This window comes from Lotus japonicus, chromosome 6, assembly GCF_012489685.1.
Source record: "Lotus japonicus ecotype B-129 chromosome 6, LjGifu_v1.2".
In the NCBI taxonomy this organism is placed as follows: Eukaryota; Viridiplantae; Streptophyta; class Magnoliopsida; order Fabales; family Fabaceae; genus Lotus; species Lotus japonicus.
The window spans coordinates 61,596,626-61,619,327 of NC_080046.1; the positions used below are offsets into that span (position 1 = coordinate 61,596,626).

The following is a 22,702-nucleotide window of genomic DNA, read 5'->3' on the forward strand; positions in this document are numbered from 1 at the left end:
TGGCCAAGTTGAGCGATGAAGAACTCGGCAAGGCATGCATGAAGGATGGAAATGAATGATGAAAATGCATGGGAAAGTTGAGAAAATAACCACCCTCACTCACTCTGTTTTAACTCACGAGGGCACGTAATGGAAGCAAGATCATAAACGTGAGACGCGTAATGTTTATAAGCAAGAAATTAAAGAGAGAGAAACCCTCGTACGTGTGTGTAGTGTAATATCAATATGTGTGTGTCTATGTGCAAACTACGTTAAAGAATACTTCACGGGAAAGCAACCTACAGCATTTATTACCAACCAAGACAAGATAATATTATAAGTTTACTCTTTTCTTACGACTCTTGCTCTGGTAATATTCATATTCATATAATATGTATAAATACCACACACTTTGATTCGTGTGAGAGACAAACCTAACTAGCTACCATAGTTATCTTGAACCAAATCAATCATGTCTCACATAACCGTGGAGAGAAACAGAAGAAGACAGATGAATGAACATCTCAAAGTTTTAAGGACCTTGACTCCATGTTTCTATATTAAAAGGGTACTATTATACCTCTATTTCTCTAATTTCTTAATATTGGTTTGTTTGTTGTGTTTTTGTGATCGGTTCATGATGATTGAGTATTTTTCATGGTGTTTGATTTTATTAGGGAGATCAAGCATCTATAATAGGGGGAGTGATAGAGTTCATCAAGGAGTTGCACCAAGTCCTTCAAGCTTTGGAGTCTCAAAAGAGAAGGAAGAGTTTGAGCCCTAGCCCAGGCCCAAGCCCAAGAACAGTTAAGCCAAAACTAGTTCATCATGATCAATTTGATGGCTCCAATGGAATTGGGAGTAACAGTTTCAAGGAACTTGGAGCAAGCTGCAATTCTTCCGTTGCGGATGTGGAAGTGAAAATCTCGGGTTCGAATGTGATTTTGAAAGTGATTTCTCACAGGATTCCAGGACAAGTTGCGAAGATCATCACCGTTTTGGAAAGCCTTTCATTTGAGGTCCTTCATCTGAACATCAGTAGCATGGAGGAGACTGTCCTATACCAATTTGTTGTCAAGGTAATTAAGAGATTCTTTTGATAATTAATGGTTTCAGAAATTTCATATTTAGTAACATTAATCTCCCTTGATTTTTTTTAGACTTATATACAGTAATTAAAAAATACACAGTGGGATTCTCAATTAATCTAATCTATTCTCGTAGCTATTAGAATTTATTGCTTGTCAATTAGGGTTTCAAGCCAATTTGATTATCAACAATTATTTATTTGTTCTTACATGAGCACATTATTTGTAAACACCAATAATCAAAAGCTCTAAATAACTTATTTATGAACTATCCATCTCTAGTTTTTCTTATCCAAAATGAATTCATAAATAAGCAGAAGGGGTGCTTAAACTCGGTTTACAAAAAGAAAAGAAAAGCTAACTTTCAATCTCAAAGAGAGATTTGCAAGAAAAAAATGAGGGGGTTAAACAATAGCACAACCAGATGCAGTGTCAAGTACAAAGGAAATTAAAACCAAACAAGCCACAACAGGGTACCACACAAAAACAGTCACTGCAACACACAGCGAGAGGCACACAGACAGACACAGCAAGTCGAGCAACAGTGGCCAAAGTACTTCCAAGCAATATCAATAAATACTCCACGAGCAGTGCTATGTGGCTCGAATGATCATCAATTTATTGAATAATTTGTTGTGGTGCTTTGTCCAGCAACATTTGTGTTCATTCAAAACTGAAATTCCTCGGCTATTCATGTCCCATGAATCCATACGTAAACTTCGAACATGTATTCTTCTAGGATATATAGCCAGCATATCATGCATATAACAATGAACTAGTGAGAAATAACCCAGTTCTATGAGGATGCTGATCGCACACGAGTGAAAGAGAATATAAGTAACAAATTTAATGTAAGAAATATTGAAATTTTCAAGTACATAAATATTGGATATATGATCTTTATCAATTAGAGTGTCCATTATCTTTGCTTATTTTTTGGTTCAAATATAATTAATGAATCTAACTTGCAATATTTTGATTTTGGTTATTAATATTACTCATCGTGCTCTTTTGTTTTATTCTTCTCACTATTACAGATTGGGCTGGGATGTCAACTAAGCCTGGAGGAACTAGCGATGGAAGTACAACAAAGCTTCTGCTCAGAATAAATGAAGTTAACTGTGCTGTGACTGTGAGGGTGTAGCCTTTCACAAGAGGCTTAATTTCCTATCCTTTGTTAGTAAAATATAAGCAAGCATGTGAGAGAGACACGTGCACAAAAACAATTTATGTTTCTATTAATTTGGGTTATTATATACATATATCATAAAATGTTGTCATAAACTTCATGGCAATGGAAGATATTCTGTTTCTTGATTATGATAATGCACATGCATTATGTTTGCCAATGAATTTGAAGATTTCAATGACTCATTTGTGAGTGTGAATAGAATCATGCATCTATATTTCAAAGGCGTAGAAGATATTTTATTCTATATATATTGAAACTGTTCCTCATATAATATATATTCAGAGTTTTAGTTAAGTTGAGTTGAAGCAGGCATACGATTAACTAAGTCTTACCTTGCTTCTAAAAAAGGTTATTAAAAAACTTGAACTCGATAAAAATGTTGGACTTTTTAAAAGTGAATTTATTTTATGTATTGACTCGATCAGCTTAGTAAAACTAGAACTTATTGTAGATCCTATATGTTCAATAATTATTTTTTATTTTATCTATGTTAGTTGAAAATAGGTATAATAATTAATATAACTCAAACTTTGTCATGGATCATTTAGATCACCCCTACAATATAAAAGCCCCAAACATAAATACATATGTCAATCACATTAACTATAAAGGGTATATAGCGGTCGGGGTGTTTATTCATTGTACTCACTTGAGAGAAGGGGAAGCCAAATTTTCTGGATTTTCAGCACGAACACATCGACTTGAAAAGGTTGTTTGCTTTCAGAGCCTTCACCTTCATGGCAACACTTTCGGTACCAAACTTTTTATTTTCATCTCCTTCTTCTAGCTATTTGGGTTTATCAAGAAGCCTTTGGTTCGAAGCAACACTTAAAGGCAAATTGAAGAGGAGGGGGTCATTGCAGGTTGCTGAAGCATCAACATGTCCTCGCAGACAAGGGAAGAGGTCATCATAGGATGCTGGAGCACACAATTAACCTCACAAGTCCCGCAGCAACCTTGTGACAAAAATAGGTTAGGGTAGAGAAGTTGTTGTGTAAATTGTTAAGTTGGTATATATATATATATATATATATATATATATATATATATATATATATATAATATTTGTAGTAATTTTGTATAATGGGTACATGAAAACACGACACCTCATATCCGCTTCCGTTTATGAAAATTTACTTGTCAACACTTAACTACGGTCTCCACGTGGGCAGTTGACCGGTCAAAATTGATCAATTGAACCCATTGTAAATAAAAAAATATTAGGGACCAATTGCTATATATTTATTTTATAAGGACCCAATTAGATTCTTCTTTAAAAGGTAGGGACTAAAAACATATTTAAGTCTTAACATTATAGTCCTTTTATACTAAAACCAATTTGCAGATAAATTATTTTAAGTTATTAACCATGTTTCTCTTAATCTGCGGTGACAAGACCAATTGGATATTGATTTTTGTACTATATCCACACACATTCTCTCATCACTCAAATTTACTGTAGTTATGTTTGCGGAAATTAATTATAGGCTTAATTGCAACTTTGGTCCCTGACATTTATAAAAGCCATAATTTTGGTCCCTCACCTAATTTAATTACAAAAATCGTCCCTCACCTAACACTCTGTGAACAAAGTTGGTCCGACCGTCAATTTTTTAACGGAAGAAGCTTATGTGGTGTTTGAAAACTTAGGTGGAAGTGCCAATGGAGAGAGGGAGGCACATGCCTCTACATCTCAGAGGAAAAAACAATAAAAAAACTCAGAGGAATAGCACACAACCTCAATCCCAGCGTTCCAACAACTAGGCCTCCCAACAGCAAAGCTTCACTATGAGAAAAAAAAACAGCTGAGAGGAGAGGAAAAATTGATTCTGACGCCAGTGACACTTCCACATAAGCTTTCAGACGCCACGTAAGCTTCTTCCGTTAAAAAATTGACGGTTGGACCAATGTTGTTCACGAAGTGTTAGGTGAGGGACGATTTTTGTAATTAAATTAGGTGAGGAACCAAAATCATGACTTTTGTAAATGTCAGGGACCAAAATTGCAATTAAGCCTTAATTATACACTGCAAATGTAAGTGTGAAACATAAATTATATATTCTACATTAGTGCGAAAAAAATCACAAAATGAGATGGTATGAATATTTGAAGGGGTTGTGAGAAAATTAATTCCCAAACCTATTTGGTCATGCAACGTTCATGAGGGGCCCTCATCTAGTTTGATCTATCTAGTGCCATCCAGGGGAATATACGCGATGGGGCGCCAATGGTAGTTTTGTTTTGAGAAGGAAAATGGACCACATGAAACACCATGGCAGGGGTTTTCATCTCTAGTGAAAAAGCAAGAGGTCCCACTAAAAGTAGCAAGAAAAAAGTGCTACAAATTAAAACATGAACCTTGCTAGTTGCATTTTCCAATGCTTGATTAACTTGTTTGTCTCTTGCAAAACCCACTTTGCCTTTCCCCTCAAATTTCTGTCTAATCTTGGCTCTTCCAAACCAAACTACATGCAAGAAAGCTACATGTTCAAAAGATAAGACAAAACCGTTTTTCAAGTAAAAAAGTACTAGCTTCTAAAGTAGACTTCGTGATTAAGATTTTGAAAATGTGACTTAAGCCAGGTTGTTGAACAAGAACAACGTTTGTGTCGTATTGGAGAGCGTGATTGTTACTATGAGTGAGTGATCAAGTGAAACCAACAGAAACGACGAGTTACACGCAATTCGTTCAAACTCTACGGTTCCAAACATTGCTCCCCACTCTGCACCTCTCATGAGTTAGCACCACCATGGCATATATCCTTATTACTCACTCCTCACTCTCCGGCCATGTGTCCCCCACCACCAACAATGCTAATTCAAATAATTACTCGACTCTATGTTTTATAAGAATCTACTTTGAGCTTATAACCTATATCTACTCTAAGTTATTTTAGATATATTTTCATAAGTGGCTAAAATTAATGTATGATGCTCCATTTGCCATAATGTATGGTTTAATGTTTGGGAGATAGTATAAATTCTCATTACGTTTGGGAGTATATGTTTGCAAATCGATTTATAGAGAATTTATAATCATAGTTACAAGATTAATTATGCAAAGAAGCTAAATAGAGTAGTTTTTGTAGTAGACATAATTGTTATGATATTTGAAAACACGAGTCTTAGACTGCCACTCGACAAACTCAATTCTCATCGACCTTGATAGTCATTGCAAATACTATCCAATTCTCACATTGAGTAACTAATTAACTCCATACAACCGCACTAATGACCCTTTAGAGCAATTACCAGTTCAACCTAAGCCGATGAGCGACCATAAGAACTAAGGTCATGCCCAATGGAAGGCTCGTATAATCATCAAATCCTCATAACAATATGATACTTAACGAGCATCTCTCACTTGAAATCATAAGCCCTCAAAAGTTCACCACCAGATATCTAGACTAAAATACTCACATTTTTATCCTATCTTCGAAGCCCTTAAAACTCAACCCCTATAAGAGGTGGATTCCGTATAACACAAGATACTCACATTTCAATCATTTATCTCCCCCTTCATATCCCATATGCTAACTTGAAGTCTTGAACATCAGAATGTTTTGGGTACTATAATAATAATTATTTGAATAATTATATAGTAGCATTTTACTGTGTTACTTAACTAAATAAAAAAACTCAGTCACTGACCGAAGAATTTGTTGGAGTTTATCATGATTTTCTTTTATTATTGTAACGACGATGATGTAGGGCCCCCACCTTCGCTTATCACAAGAGCATATAAAAACAATGTTTGGGTTAAAAAAGAGGTGATTGTTGTGGTACCTTAATTCAGATCAAAGCGTGGTACCCTAAAATGATATAGAGCAATAGAAAACATACAATTCAAACTTAGAGGAAGAGGATGGAGAAAGATTTAGAGGTTTAATATGGGTGGAGCATGAAGGAAGAAGATCATGACATGAAAGGAATTTAGATGATCTCTTAGAATTGCAAGTTGAACTAAAAACTGTAATTTTCATATAGTGCATTATATAACATAAACAAGCTTATAAAAATTATGTTATTAATTTATTAAGTCGATTATCAACCTTTTTAAAGTTGCAATAATAAATCCTTTCACTTTTTTTCAACAAAATTATAACTTAAAATATCACATAGGGTACCACACTCAAAACAAAATTCTGGGTACCACAAAATTTAGCTAGTTAAAAAGAATACGATAGGCTAAAGATAATGATTATTATGGAGAAAAATTGAAGAGTACTACTACTGAAGTGAGATATGCTTTAAATTTATGTTCACTCCAGGCCCTTATGTGATTAGCTAGATGAGAAAAATTTAAATAGGATGAAGGAGATGAGCATTGAGCAGGTGCAAATATACACAATTTTATTTCATATTTATATCAAGATCTCACATTGGAGATAGCTAGCTAAGAAGTCCACCACTACCATCCCACCTTACATCAAAGATTTACAAAATCTAAGGTAATTTAAATTAAGCTCCGCTTTGATTTGGATGTAAAGGGGTAAAAGGAAACTGAAAATAAAACTAAAATTAAAAGTCTTTTTTTTACTGCATGAGAAGATTGCATCAGATCTGAAAGGCCTGCAATCATAACCGACCAGCCACCACCCTCTTCTATCAGCACCAGCACCACCAGCATCCAGTTCTTCTTCACATGACACTACAGCCTGCGGTATTCTCATCATTGAAATAGTTGGAATAAAGCTCTAGAGAAGGATAGTTGTAAGGAGGAGGATACATGTAATTCACATTCGCAGGAGGAGGCCTTGCATACATGAACTGTTGTCCCTGCTGGTTGTAGGGATTTCCAGGCATCATCTCCGGAGCACCTCCTTGGTAGTACCTGCCGCCACCGTTCGCCACCGCTGCTGGGAGGCCCTGAACAGCTGGGACGTTAGCCATTTGGTTCATTGTTGGCATATTGCCCATTTGGTTCATTGGCATTGGCATGTTACCCACTTGGTTCATTGGATTGTTGCCCATTTGATTCATTGGATTGTTGCCATTTTGATTCATTGGATTGTGGCCAACTTGGTTCATTGGATTGTTGCGCATGGCTCCACCCATTGGCATGTTCATGTTACCACCACCCATAGGGCGCGCATTAGCCCCACCCATGTTTAGGAATCCATTGTTCATAGCTCGAACATTACCACTCATCCCAGCACCCTTCATGCCCCCATTGTTGTGTGGAATGCCACCGCCGCTGCCACCAGCACCATTCTTGTTTCCGATTTTAGCCTCTGCCATTGGAATGTCACCTCCATTTTTGCCACCAATGTTGATGTTAACCCCACCCTGATTCTGATCGTTTTCACCTCCTTTTTTACCTCCATTTCCACCACCCATGCCCTGCATTTGAACATGCAAAGGTCCTCCTTTCTTCCCATTACCTCCGCCACTGTCATTGCTGCCACTAACACCACCATTCTCAGCCTTCTGAGGAGCATTCATCACGAGTTGTGGGTGATGCATGTTCATCGCGGGGAGTTTCATCTTATTCAGAGGGTGTTCAGGATCCTCCACATCATCACCATCAGACTCCGCCTCCTCAGATTCTTCATCAGATTCCCCCTCCTTAGAGAAGCCATCATCATCATCTTCAGGGGAATTGAGCTTCACTGCTTTTGGGTTGTTGGGGTTCTGGATCGGCATCTTCATATTCTTCAATTGAGGCGGCACCCCCTTTTGATCCTGAAACCCTTTCATCTGTTGAAGCTGTTGCAGCTGTTGAAGCTGTTGTAGTTGCTGAAGCATTTGTTGTTGTTGTTGGGGATTTTGTCCTTGTTGGACACCATTTGGATGGTTATTTCCACCCTTATTCTGACCCTTGTTGTTCTCCACAGCACCTTTGCCATTGTCAATTTGCATGTTCTTCATCTGAATGTCAATATGGTTCTGCTCATTGTTGTTGTTGTTGTTGTTGTTGCTGCTGCTGTTGTTGTTGTTGTTGTTGTTGTTGTTGTTGTTGTTGTTGTTGTCGTTATCGTTGTCAATGTTGTTGTTGTTGTTATCATTTGCAACATGAGCATCCAAAAGCTCTGCAAATTTCCCTGCTTTGCGAAGCTTCTTGATGAGAATGTTGGGGTCAAAATTCCCTGAAACGGTAACCTTCCGTTGCTCAGCATCTATGTCAATTGTGTAAACCCCTGTAGAAATCACATTCAAGATACGGGTACCAATAAGATTTCATTGATTTTGTTTAGGGCTTCAGAATCAAATGATAAAAGGAAAAAAAATCAATGCTTTTATCAAATAAGAGTAAATGCAGATCAATGAGAGTCGAGGTAACATCACTTCTTTCTAGGGAATAGATAGATACATACCATCAATCTTGTACAAGATTTTCCTCACATCCTTCTGGCATCCGTTACAGTGAATGTTCACCTTCAGAACAAATTTCTGCATGCACAAGCAATTCCAAAACCGAAAACAGAGTAAAGAGAAAATTTCATTGCAAATAAGAAAAAATGAGTAAAAGTTCTCACTTTATTGAAAACGATAGACATACAAGATTGATAAAAAAAAAAGAAGAAAAAAAGACTCAACTGGTTAAAGCTTCAAAATAACAGTTTAAATGAGAAAGTAGAGGCTATGACAAAAGCAATAAGAGATATGATTTAGTACCTGAACCTTCAAAATCTCTTCTTGACTCATGATTTACTTCTCAAGAGATTTCAGATTGTAAGAAAGGGGAAAAATGCAGAGAATATCAGAGATAGGAAAAGAACAGAGAATAAGCTAGAGAGCTACTTTGGATCTTTGGGTTAATTTGGTAGAGCTTTTTGAAGCAGACACATAACCAATGATCGAAAGGAAAAAAAAAAATGAGACCAGAAACTGAGTCTGAACATAAGGGCTCAGACCCAGAGAGAGAGAGAGAGAGAGAGAGGAGGGGGTTCAGAAATGGTGGGTGATCATTGAAAACATCTAAATTTTGTGATTCAGAGAGAAAGGAGAAGGAGAGGCATCAGAGTAAGGAGGGTAGTACAGAGAGGAGGAATGGTGTTCTGAGAGTGCACTCTTGCACTCTCTTGTGCCACTATTTATGGATGTCTTGTTGCCACCTTTGAAGACTTTTTGCATCGTAACTCTCTACTGAATTAACCGAGGCATTGAATGAGGACTTTCTCCTCCCTGAATTTACTCTATCTTCTCTTTGGTAGGGCCTGTTAAAGATTATCCTGAACTCAACTCTCTTCTGTGGTTTTCTCTACTATGGTTAAACAAAAAGGTAAACCATGGTAAATCAATAAGTATACACACTTAGATTTAAGTATTTAACAATTAAAATTTAATCAAAGATATAAAATTACACAAATACCCTTTCTCTCGTTACAACTGAGCTACCCTCTGCTGGCTCCATGCCATGAACATAGGTCTTCAGTTGCTATGGAGGAAGGGCAACAAGAATGTCTACTGTGATTCTGACTGTTTGGAAATTGTGGCTGCTCTAGGGAATGAAGGATTCAAATTTCATGCTTTTACTAATTTCTTAATGGATATCCATCTCCTTATAGCTCGAAATTGGGATATTTGTCTTCGTCATATTCATCGGGAAGACAATGGTTTTGGGTGCCCATTTGCAGTGTGACTTTACTAGTCTTAATTCTCCCTAGACGTTGTTGATCCTTTCTTGCCTAGGGATCTTATAGCTCTTGCTTTGTAGTCCTGTGTTTTCTTTCTCATTCAAAAAAAAAAGTAATGTCATCAATCAATCAATATCAATATCATTATATATATACATATATATGTGTGTGTAAATGAGACTTGAACTTTTGAATTAAATACATTAAGCAATGAAAGAATTTCATTTGTATTAAATACACTAGATAATAAAATAAAAAACTAAGAAAATTACATCCACTTTATTATTCATTAAATCAATTACTAATTGTTATACTTTTAAATATCTCGTATTTAATATTAAATTTTAATATTATATAAATTTTAATTATTAACTACAATTTTAGATAATTTTTAAATATAATAAAAATAATTTAAATTGACTACCTTTACACTAATAACAATATTAGATAGCTAATAATTATTATTTTATATTTCTAACTAATTTTAAAACTTTCCAATTTCATATATAATAAAGTTATGATTATAATTTTCAAAATTTTATTATTAATCATTAGTACAGAAAATTTTTTGAATAAAAAATTAAACTTATTACTATTTTTTATATACAAAAAATATATAAAATGATTATGTATGTTGTATAATATTAAATATAATGTTGTTTTATTTAGTTTTAAAAAATAATTATAAATTTCACTTGATTTTTTTTAATAAATTAAATTATTTTCAACTGTTTTATTTAATTATTTGTTAACTATTAGTATCAAATTTTCAATTTCTTCTAAAAAAATAATTTATTAAGTTTTATTTAAAAATATTTAGAATATTACTTATCAATCATAAATTGAGAAAAAGTTTAAAATGTTAAAAAAAATAAGAAACATATGTATATGTAAAAAAATTAAAAATTTAAATTATTTAATATTAATATTAATTATTAATCCAAAGGTAATTCTAATATGAGTAATTGAATACATAAATAATATTTATTCAGATGTCCAAATACAATTTTTTTTGTTATATTTATAGCTAAAAGTATTTTAAAATTTATTTAATTACACTATAATAATTTTTATACAATATTATAAATAAACCCGTGCAATGCACGAGTATTTTATCTAGCATATATGTAAATGAGACTTGAGTTTTTACATTAAATGCAATAAAATATAAAAAACTCATATCTTTGTATTAAAATATACATTAAGTAACAAATTTTCATTGTATTCAATATATTAAACAACAAAATGAAAACAATTCATGGCAAACAAACTATTCAACTATTTAAATTAAATAACAACATCATAAATAATTGACTTTTGCATTTGAAAAATATTAAATAATAAATTTAATTATAAAATAATATTTATTAATAAATAATTTAGATAAAATAATTTTAAAATTAAAAAAAATTATTTATATCCAAAGGACACTTGAGTTTATACATTAAGTGCATTAAACCATAAAAGCTTTCCATCCTTTGTATTAAAATACATTAAGAAATAAAAAAAATTCTTTGTAACATTTGTATTAAAGAATAAAAAAAACCGAAAAATATTGTATTTTGAAAAAATATTAAACTAATTAAATTAAATAATAGCATTCATAAATTTAAAATTATATATTTTAAAAATGAATTTGAATATAGTTTTGTATTTGAAAATATTAAAAGTTAATATTATTTAATGATAAAATAATATTTGTTAATCAATAATTTAGATAACATAGTTTTAAAGTTAAAAAATTTCACTAAAATGTATTTAATATTAACTATAACGTAAATGTACATCATTGAAAATTTTGGTTTCTAAGATGTCCTCTTCCACTCCTCACATTTTAGTTTCTGAATTCTGCGAAAACTGAAAATTTTGTCCTCAACGAAGAGGGATTCCCTACTCGGTTAAGGTACCAATTTCATATTTCTCTTCATTTTGTTTTGGAGTTGTCTAAGTTTAAAGCCCAGTTCTTTCACTTGCAATTGGGTTTCAATTTGATTTTAAGAATGACTTTCACAACAATTTGGTTTCAATTTGATTTTAATTGAGTTGTTGTTTTTCTTCTAAGTTTGCTTAAAAACTGAAATTACAATCTTCAATTGGAGCTTGATGCTAAGGCTGTGATGTAAAGACAGTTATCACCCTTGAATCCTGATTACGAGCTGTGTAAATTCCAGAGTTGAGGTGAAATGATCGATTTCTAGTGAGGGGATTTCTAGTGAGGGGGTGAAGAACTGATTAGAAGGTTCCAGGATAGTATGAGTAAGCCCTCAAATTTCCCCCCAGTAAACCATGAAATGATAAAGACGATGCAATGGTGATAAGGGCTCATTTTACATATATTTGGATATCATTTTAAGCACTTTTTTGACTTATATGCTTACATTTCTTATCATTTTATCCTCAAAGTAACTGATTTAGTAAGTACTTAATTTTAGTATAGAAATAGTGTAACTATTATATATTTATGTATTTAACTTGGACTTTTGATGTAGGGAAGAAATTCATGAAGAATCCATGTTTAAAGCGAAAAATTACAATTTTAGAGAAGCTGAGCACCCAAAAAGGGGGCGTTGAGCATCCATGCAGATGAAGAAACCCATTGCTGAAGGAAGCAGGGCGCCCGACAGGCCTCTAATAACCGCCCTAAACACTTATAAAATTCCAAAAACGTGACTTTTGATGTATCTCTCCCATTCTCTTCGAATTTCCTCCAATTCTTGCACCAAAACAGAGTAAGGGAGGTTATGCTTCATGGAGGAGAGATCTTTGGGCTAGGTTGGATATATTGAAGCTTCAAGACGTTGGTGAAATCCATAGGAGGACGGTGACAACCTTTCGGAGGTTATGGAGAGCTTGAGAAGGCATCCATGGCTGTGGTTCCGTCTTCTCCTCTTGGGTTTTATCTCTTCTTCCCTTATCCCGTGTATATGTTATTTCTATTGTTGTATTTAGATTGTCATGGATTGATTCTTTGATTTGTTATAAACTCATTCATTGATGTAAATGGAAATCTTTCATGTATGAAGTTTCTCTTTGCACTTCATGCTTCTAATCAATCAATTGATAATCAAAAGAGCTTCACTATTTCATAGATAGATCGAGAGATTGTTGTGAGTTTGTGTATGCTTAGTTCAATAGAAGTAGGGACCTATGTATTAGATGACAACACCGTTGTTAAAGTTCTGCTTTATGTGCTTCAAGTATCGATTGATCCATGTTAGATTTCATGGGACTACCATTAGATCGAGAGATTGGTGTGGGTCCGGTCCAAGAGAGAAACTGCTTGATGCATCAATTGTCTTAGGTGAGAGTATCTTGGGTAAGAACAATAGTGAATTTCTACGTAACAGGTGTGGTTCTGAGTTCTAACAGGAGTTTCCGGGGTGACAACGGAGATTTGCAAGCCTATGGTACCTTGTTCTAGGAAAAATTGATCATTGGGAATCTTTGAGAGAGAACTTGAGCTATATTATTCCTTTTGGGTTTTCTAGATGGTAAGGAATTACGTCTAGGAATTTTAACTGATAGACTCGCCTAGGCTAGGGATAGTTAGGTGGATAACTCTCAACATCATAAATGAAATAAACATTTACAAAAGTGTCATGAATTGAAAGCAAATAGAGGATTAGGTGAATGCATTCTAAATACGTTTTCTTCGTTGTTGTCTCTGTAAACCTTCTTTTACCGTTTTCCTTATATTGAAAATCACAAAAACAATTTTATCAAACATCTTTCTATCCGCTTGAATCGATATTTAACTGGTGGAATCGATGTTCACACAATCTCTGAGGACGATAAACTCGTATCTTCTTTGCTATGATTGAATCATAAGGGTTTAGTTCCAAAGCAGTACTAACAAGGAAAAAACCTTTATCAAATGGCAGAGAGAAAAAGGGGGAGGAAGACAAAAAGTAGAAAACATGTAATTTACGAACTGCACGCGCACGTGTCTGCAAGTTACGATTGGGATGTGGACTATTTTAAATGAGATTAAATCTCAGTTGTTACGTTTAATCCAATGGTCATTATTAATTGCTCTCGTCTCTCACCATAACACACACCTCTCACCTGATATAATATATATATTATATATATTTCATTTTCGAAAAAAAAGATAGCATTAAATCACATTCATGAGTAATGTAGACTACCCTATATAAATAATATAATCGTATAAGATATTATAATATTATATCAATATAATATTTTATAATAAATATTTTATAATATTTTTATAAATAATATATCAATATAATAAATAGTAGACCAAGATATTCATATATAATAAATATAATATAAAAAACTTTTATAATAAATGTATTATATATATTAAATATAAACAAATTGCATAGTCATTGTTGACCAAGTTTATTGAATTTTGTGCACAACAATTACGTCTGGCTTTAGTGAAGAGTTCTTCAAGAGAGATGAAATGAGAAAGTTAAGCATGAGTGGGATAATCAACCCCACCATTTTGGTGGTAAGGATATGATAAACAATAGGCTTAATTGCACTTTTGGTCCCCCAACTATACCCTTCCTGCGAAAATCGTCCTTAAACTTCAAAATTAGCAAAAAACGACCCTGAAGTTTACACCCGGTTGCAAAACTGGTCTGCCGTCCAAAACCATCCAAAACTTAACGGATTCTGGGTTAAAAAATGAATTAAAAATTAAAAAAGTGAAACCCAACAACCTTCATTCATTATTCATCTTCTTCAAACATCTTCTTCTTCATTTTCATCCCTGTCATTTTCTTCCCACATCATCCTCAATTCTTCTATTTTGATTCAAAATTCTATTGGAGAAAAAAACTAAAAGGAGCAGCAGCAACTTCCATTTGGTGTTTCAAAAGAGCGTAGGTGGCAGAAGCGACAACAGAAGCGATGAAAGGTGGCAGAGATGGAGAAAAAGGTGAACGAAGATACCCATAGCTTTGCAGACGAAGTTGAGGTTGCTGATTCGGTCAATGGTTCGGCGACGGTGGCGGGTGATGGTGAAGGAGGCAGATTCAAGCCACCACCTTTCTTCTTCAGATCTGGTCTCTGTTGATTCTGTGTCTCTCTCATTTCATATATTCCTCCCTCCACGACTCCTTCCTCTTTAAAACTCATAAAAGTCCCCCTTTGTTCACCCCCAGAACCCAGAAAACCCACCGATTTTGGAACACCAACACACTTGCATTTTCAAGTTCTGGGTTTTATGGTTGTTTATGGTTTGAGTACTAGATTTGAAGGGGGTCAATTGATCTTCTGCTTCAATTGCTTGGATGTGATGGTGAATTTTGGTTTCGATTGAAGAAGCTGAGAGAAAATGCAGGTTGAGGTGGAAAGGGATAACAAACAAGAAACGATAAAACTCACCTCTTCAGTTTTTCAGGATTTGTTTTTCCTGGATTTGGTTTCCTTTTAATCTGAACAATTTTTTTTTGGATTAAAATTTCAGGTTGTGATCATTTGAATCTCAAATGCTCTCATGAATTGATGTAATATTCTGGGTATTTCTGGATTTCAATTAAAATACTATTATTTTCTCAATTTTATTTTTTATTTATTTTTTAATACATTTTTAACAGAATATTCTGTTAGTTTTTAGACGGAATCTAACGGAAAACCAATTTTGCAACCGGGTGTAAACTTTAGGGTCGTTTTTTGCTAATTTTAAAGTTTGAGGACGATTTTCGCAGGAAGGGTATAGTTGGGGGACCAAAAGTGCAATTAAGCCTAAACAATAATATGATAAGAGAATCGTATAAAATAAGAGCATCATAAACAAATGGTTTCACTGAAAAATAAAATCCAACCAATAGGTTTGCGATTTAAAAAAGACAGAAAAGTAAAAAACGCCAACTATGTTGACAATTGTTAGAAAAAACAAAAAATAAAATAAAAAATAAGGAAAACACCAACATGGTTGGCGATTTATTTAGAAAATGAAAAAAAAAAAAGTAAAACGTCAATGCTATTGGCGATTATTTAAAAAAATTAATAAAAAAAATAGAATCGTCACTGACAATTACGATTTATACTAGATTGGTAAATAAATAAAAAAGTACCACAAAGCTGTAATTTCCTTATAAAACTATACTACTTGGGTACAAAAACCTAAGAAGAATAGGTGATAGATTAACTAATATCTTTTCTAAATATGCTTTCTTCTTTCATTGTTTTTCACATATTAAAATTAAAAATCAAATAATTACAATATTTACCCGCTTGAGACGGCATTTAACTAGTAAAACTATTGATTAATACATATGTCCCCGAAGGATAGCTCAAGTGATAAGAGCTAGGGACATAAGGGTTGGGTGGGATGAGGGTGAAGGGTCCCGGGTTCGAACCCGGATGAGAGACTAATTTACTAACATTTCTAACAACTAACATTTGTCTATAAAAAAAACATAATACATGTGTAATATACCTGACATACTATTGCGGTATAACGAATTTTGATTTTTCCTAAAAGTAGTAATGTCAAAACTTTTTTTTGAAAATGGAAGTAATATTATTTATAAAACCAACATGAGATAAAGTTTCTCAAGGCAGATGAAATGTACAAACAAACTACAACACCCAAACACAAACTATGCTTCCCAAACAACAAACACACTTTCTCACAAAATGGCTTAAAACATGATCTTAAGAATGAGCCTCATTAAAACCTTGTTGTGAAAAACTCAGTTGGATAAAAACCTATAAATTTCTATTTTCTTAACATAAAAAGTAAAACTGTTGTCTATGGAGTTTAGTGGGTCTTCTATCTTTTGTTTGTTGGACTGAGGCAGAATTTTTATAAGGGGTGGCCAAGATCTAAATGAAAATGATTATAATTTATAAGAAAAAATATTCACAACATAAAACCATCTATGAAAGTTAAAGTAATTTAAGTTTATATATTACTTTTTTTATACAAAGTTTTCAGTTGGTTCAGTTCAAGTTACCGCCACGGATTAAAACATGTTTTCGGAACCACATGTCACTAACACATCTCTCATATTGAAAATGCCTAGAATTGAGTTGCGCTTTAAGCTCCACAATGGGTTATCGATAAAAAAAAAAGTATTACTCTAGAAGTCTAGGTTCAGTGAAGTGTGAAGTGATAGCACAACATAACAACATTGGAGCATTTTTACCAAAGGTTAAAGAAATGTGTTGAAGTAGGAATCAAACAATCTAGAGGTTTGGAGCTCCCTATTGGTGGTGATGTGTATTGGAAATTGTAGGAGTTTAGATGACCATTGGATACTTGGGACCTTAATCCGATTCTTGGTTTTCAACCTTTTCTCTTTTGCTACATCAAAAGAACTTATAGCTTGGACTAAGAAAGCATCTATGTATTTTCCATCGAATGAGTTCCAAAATTAACAATTAACTCGTCTCCAGTAGTGAATATTATGGGGCAAATTCACATAACATCTGGACCGAAGTAAAATTGTTTTTTTTTTTTTTTTTGAAATTGAAGTAAAATTGTTTCACATAGAGAAAGTGGGGGTTTAGGATAAAGAGAGAAACATAGGAAGGAAAATTGCCTGATATGGGTCGAAGCAATTTGAGAAAGTGGGCCAATTCATTTGGATACTGTGTTTGAGTACAAACGAGAAGGAAAAGTGATGTATCACTTCTTGTCCTTCTCTTTGTACCATCATCACATTAACCAGAACGTCCAACACCACCTAGGATCTGTCTAAGACATCGTTTGATGACATTGAATCTATGGTAACTTTCAACCACAATTCATTAGGGACCAAACCAGGTGTTTCTATTTGTTCAGAAAACACTAGGCAAATCATCTATCAAACAACAGACAAAAAAACTACTAAATAACAATTACCTGTACAGCTTAGATGATGCGGGAGTAACATTCAATCGCAGGAAAAGCATATGAGATCTGTGTTTTTCGCCTAACACATCACACAAGAACTATAGACAGATTATGGTAGCAGGCCAACTGGTAGACACAAGAACAAATTCTAGGATCTGAAAATAACAATATAATGTAGAATCTCTGATGAATGAAGATTGCCCGGAAAGTTTTCTTAGTTTTCTAATTAGATCTAACTGCTCTACCTTGATAGGAATTTAGCTTCCTATCAGATTATGGACTACAATTTACACAAAAAAAAAAACCATATATCACTGCTCTACCTTGATAGGAATTTGGCTTCCTATCAGATTATTGACTACAATTTACACAAAAAAAGGCCATATATCTATCACCTGACTTCAGGTATGTAAAAAGGGTTATAATTTTCTTACAAACAAGTGAGGAATTTATAGGAAATCCCATGCAATTCAACTAAGCATCAGGAGAAAAGGAAGTTCACTGATGATAGCTGTTGTTCATCTTGATCTCTATAAGTTCCTCAATAGATTGACGGCATATAGGGCATTTGTTGGACTGAAGCCTCAGAGTTTTGGCACACTCACTGCACATACACTGGAAAATACAACAGATTTAATGTGAGAATAATCAAAGTAGAAAAAGACAATAATGTAACATCTAATATGGAGAAATGATGTGATATAATTAATAACTATCTGTAAGGAATCTCTACCAAGCAATTAGTATATTTATGTCATCCAGAAAGGGAAAAAAAAGTACTAGATATCCATTTCTCCCACAGTATATATAAGTTCAACATACAATAATGGGTTCCATGATTTTAAACAATATATGTATGATCACATGACATACAAAGAGCTCACAACTTCTAAAGCAAATTAAGACAGGAAGAAATGAAAAAATAAGGTAATAAAAGGATCATAATGACACCCAATTTACTCTTTCTGAAATATTTACTACTAAGAAAGAATTTGGTTTTCTATGTGCATGCTCATACATGCATTATATATGTGCATGAACCACAAGTAATATTATTATGACATAATATGCAATACGAGTGCCAAGACCTTAAAATGCCTTGCTTCCTTGAAATTGATTATCAGCTCAATAATACATAAGTAGATTTGACTTGAAATCTTACCATGTGTCGACAAGGTAAGACAGCGGTATCTTTTGGTTCAATCATGCATATTACACAATCTTTCCCTGGTTTACTGTTATCAAAATCTGTTGCTCCTGAGCTTCCTATTCCATATAACTCCCTCAACTCATAACGAACACCATCAATCCACAGAATCTGCCTAACTACTTTTATCTGGAAAGCACCGCCACCATTGCTTCTCTGTAAGACACACTGAGTTATTTGCATGTGAGGTGGTGGATGTGCACCTGGCATGGAATGTCCAGGAGTTTCGTCTATTGCACATGTTTCGGCGCATATTATCAAAGGAAAGGCATCCTCTTCAGGCGAGGACTTTGTAAGAGCATCCAACTCAAAGATGCTTAGGTCAGTCCCCGTTCCTGAAGGCTGAACAAATTTCTGGCCAACTCCTTTCTGAAAGGGGACTCTTACTGGCTCAAATATATCAGGAAATAGCGGAACAAACCTGCATCTCTCTTCTTCATTGGCGAAGTAGATGATGGTGATGCTGTCAATTACAGATACAAGTAGTAAAGAAGTTAGAGAAGCAAAAATATTCCATTATATGTGCGACATGAACTCAATCTTTGAATGTTCTTATTTTTTTATAGAACAATCATTTCATACAATTAGTCAATTAAACTGATCACAACTTCAACCCATAAATTGTGGTATAATTTTGCTCTTTTGCTGGCACTTGAAATTATTTGAATAATTCAGTCAATGTACACTTGTTTTTGCTGGCACATGAAACTGCTCATAATCAGAACACAGGAAAAACAAAAATTTCAGAGCACAAACAGTTATAGAAGTGAATATTGCTGGACTGCATTTGCTTCACATGAACTATGCAAGCATAAGTAAGTCTTAGGCATCAGTAATTTTCTTGGACAAATGTACATCTAAAATATGTGTTTCACACATTCCAAGCTCATTCAACTAATAATAATAACAGCTATTTTTTTTTGGTAAATAAGCAGTTTCAATAGCCTACCATGCAAAAAAACTATTAAATTCACAAAAATAGCTTAACCTCAAGATAAACACCAACCAGTTACTTCATTGACTTCATCATAGTCTAGAAAGAAAAGTAAGCCATATGAAACATGCTTTTTATGATCATTAAACTAAGCATAACTACAACACTGTACAGAACACAGGAAATGCCAGAAAACAAAACCATAATTATAATGCAATAATGGTTTTCAGTCATGCAACTTTAATTGCTTGGTAGTTAGAAGCATCACCTCTCCATCACACTGTCCAAGTATAAATAGCGCACTCAATCCAAGTCATTGAATTTGAAATATCTAATACGATATGGGATATCATTGTGCATATTTTGTATGATTTGCTTCCTAGTATATCTTGCACTGGAATTATTGAGATTGACAACTGTTTTCTGCGTTCTTGAGTTAGCTTGTGAGCTTCTGTACATAGGAGATATTTTAGCTTAATTATAGGACACTTGGTCACTGATATGAGATGTATATACGTGACCAAGAAGAAGTCATCATCTTCGGATGATCTGAACTCCAATGACAACCCAGGAAGGGTAGTCACTCAAGTGCAACTCCGGGGTGAAAACTACAATGGATGGGTAAGGGCTATGGAGACCTCATTGTGCGCAAGTGGGACTCGCGCAAGACATCATTGAGCAAACGAAGGAAGGATCCTCTGAATTGGAGCAGTCGATGGAGATGTCCTGGATCATGAATGTCATTGAACAAATTTTGCGTTCTACTGTCTATTATATAGGGAACAATACGGACCTGTGGAACAACATTAATTTGTGAACAGGTCCAGATTTCAGCAACTGAAACTAGAATTGACAGAGTGCAAACAGAATGGTATGACCATATGGTGAAGTACTATGGAAAATTCAAGGCTTTATGGGATGAATTGGGAGATTATCAATAGATATCAACATGTACGTGCAAGGTGTACTTGGCTACTTGCGGCATCGCAAAGCTGTTGGAGAGGAGAATAGAGGAGGACAAGGAGCATCAGTTCTTGATGGGTTTGGATGAATTCACATGCGGTACGATGCGCTCAAATCTGCTCGTCACCAACCCCTTGCCTTCACTCTAGTACAAGAAGAATGAACAAAGACTATTACTAAAGCCAAGGAGAAGCATGGAGAGGTCCTGGGTGTGGCAGTTGCAGGCTGGAACGAGGAGAAGAGGGCGTGGTGATGAAGCAAACAAAGGAGCAATGTGCTCAAATGGTAAGAAACCAGGGATGGCACTGGTTCTTGTTTCAGTCAATTGGATATCTAAAACGGGGAGTAGATAGGCCACGAGATGAAGGCAATATTGGTGCCCGTGCAAAGGGACATGGAGCATCTGCAGGTCGCGGAAAAAGTACTAACGCTCATGCAAATGCTGCCCGAACATAGATAAAGGTGGACTTGTTGGCATGAGTGAAGAATGGAGGCAAACCTTGGTGGACATTCTAAACAGTTGCAAGCGAAACACAAATGAAGAATGACAGATAAAAAAGTGGGACGGATCATGACACAGAAGCCTCTAATCATATATGAATGAAAACTTAGGAAACTTACATGAGTTAAAAACCATACAAGGGTGTCCTGTGGAATTACCAAATGGGCAGCAAGCTATGGCAACAAAAGAAGGAAACATGATCCTCTAAGCAAGATTGAGATAACTTGAGAATGTTCTACATATACCCAAATTGAATTGCAGTAATCAGTTTACTCAACAAAGCATCAAAATTCCTTTCTCACATTTGTTAAAGTGATCACATGTTTCAGGAACAAAATTTCTTGCATTCAGAATTTCTAATTGAAAACAAACCATAAACAAAAGATAATTAATTGAAATAAGGCAGCACTAAATGAATCACAAGGCAATTCGAAATTAGATGAAGAAGCATTGCATTGGTTACCTGCCATCATAAACAGCATCAAAAACAAAAGAAACGAGGTAATGATGAGGCTTGAGATCATCCAGCTCGAACCGAAGAGTGCCTTTGTGAACATTGACATGGCTCCTGATCTTCTTAGTAGTTTGATGGTTCACATAGGGTGGTGGTGGTGGTGGTTGGTTGGAGAGTGAGGAATTAGCAGAAGAAGAAGAAGGGCGAGGTGAGAACCAGCCATGTGGAGTGGTGAAGTAAGGGTTGAATTGAACATGACCGACGACAGGGTTAGCATAACTGGGGTGGCCAATGGGGTTGGAGTAGAAGACGGAATGGGGCTGAGGAGGCAGAGACAGAGGAGGAGGGGGAGTGACGAAGTTGGCACAGGGTGGAGCGTAAGGGGTTGGTAAGGGGAAAAAGTAGCCCTGCGGCGGTGGCGGTGGAGGAATGAGAAGAGGTTGTAGAGGTGGGAGTGGTGGTGGTGGAATGAAATTGTTGTTGTTGTTGTCTGGTGTTGTTGTATCATCATCACTAATGTTGTTGGCACTCCATGAATGACCCATGTTGTGAAATGGGGAATGAATGACAGAAATGGTGAGTTGATCAGAGGTTGAAGAAGAAGAAGAAACAGTGACTGAGGAGAAAAGAGAGAATGCGAATGTGATTCTTGAGAAACTGAGAAGTACCACCTTTTGTTCTACTTTCCCCGGTTTTTATAACAACAAAAAAATACTGCGTTTCTTTCGGGAAAAAAAAAATATTCATGTTTGTAAGGTAATTTGTATTTTATTTTTTTATAAACAGCGGGTACCGGTAACCCTTTGAATACCGCCGGATTCGGGATTTAGTTACAGTTAAGACTCATCATTTATCTCCCAAAGTGTATTGTGTAGGGATCGAACCCGAAGAGCTTTTCTCACACACTCAATCTGCATTACCAACTAAGTTAACCCTCTTAATTAATTCTTAATTAATAGCTAATTTGTATTTTGTTACACTAATTAA

At 34.7% G+C, this 22,702-nt stretch overlaps 4 protein-coding genes across 4 annotated transcripts; 1 reads left to right on the top strand and 3 right to left on the bottom strand.

The window, feature by feature from the left end:
* The first annotated feature begins 408 nt into the window (after positions 1-408).
* LOC130725861 (transcription factor MUTE) lies at positions 409-2,409 on the top strand. The gene is made up of 3 exons (XM_057577051.1): positions 409-547; positions 657-1,058; positions 2,105-2,409. The coding sequence occupies exons 1-3, from the start codon at positions 452-454 to the stop codon at positions 2,174-2,176; spliced, it is 570 nt and encodes a 189-aa protein (XP_057433034.1). The 5' UTR covers positions 409-451; the 3' UTR covers positions 2,177-2,409.
* A 4,327-nt stretch (positions 2,410-6,736) lies between these two features.
* On the bottom strand, positions 6,737-8,130 carry LOC130725730 (heavy metal-associated isoprenylated plant protein 33-like). Its single transcript, XM_057576933.1, has one exon. The coding sequence runs from the start codon at positions 8,128-8,130 to the stop codon at positions 6,901-6,903; it is 1,230 nt and encodes a 409-aa protein (XP_057432916.1). The 3' UTR covers positions 6,737-6,900.
* An 81-nt stretch (positions 8,131-8,211) lies between these two features.
* On the bottom strand, positions 8,212-8,907 carry LOC130725731 (heavy metal-associated isoprenylated plant protein 32-like; the record flags this gene model as incomplete). The annotated part of the gene is made up of 3 exons (XM_057576934.1): positions 8,878-8,907; positions 8,577-8,652; positions 8,212-8,399 (listed from the first exon to the last, which is right to left on the bottom strand). Coding segments are annotated over exons 1-3 (294 nt in total), but the record flags the coding sequence as incomplete, so codon positions are not given.
* An 8,769-nt stretch (positions 8,908-17,676) lies between these two features.
* On the bottom strand, positions 17,677-22,392 carry LOC130723035 (probable E3 ubiquitin-protein ligase LUL4). Its single transcript, XM_057573955.1, has 3 exons — positions 21,725-22,392; positions 18,818-19,325; positions 17,677-18,270 (listed from the first exon to the last, which is right to left on the bottom strand). The coding sequence occupies exons 1-3, from the start codon at positions 22,258-22,260 to the stop codon at positions 18,154-18,156; spliced, it is 1,161 nt and encodes a 386-aa protein (XP_057429938.1). The 5' UTR covers positions 22,261-22,392; the 3' UTR covers positions 17,677-18,153.
* Positions 22,393-22,702: the final 310 nt, after the last annotated feature.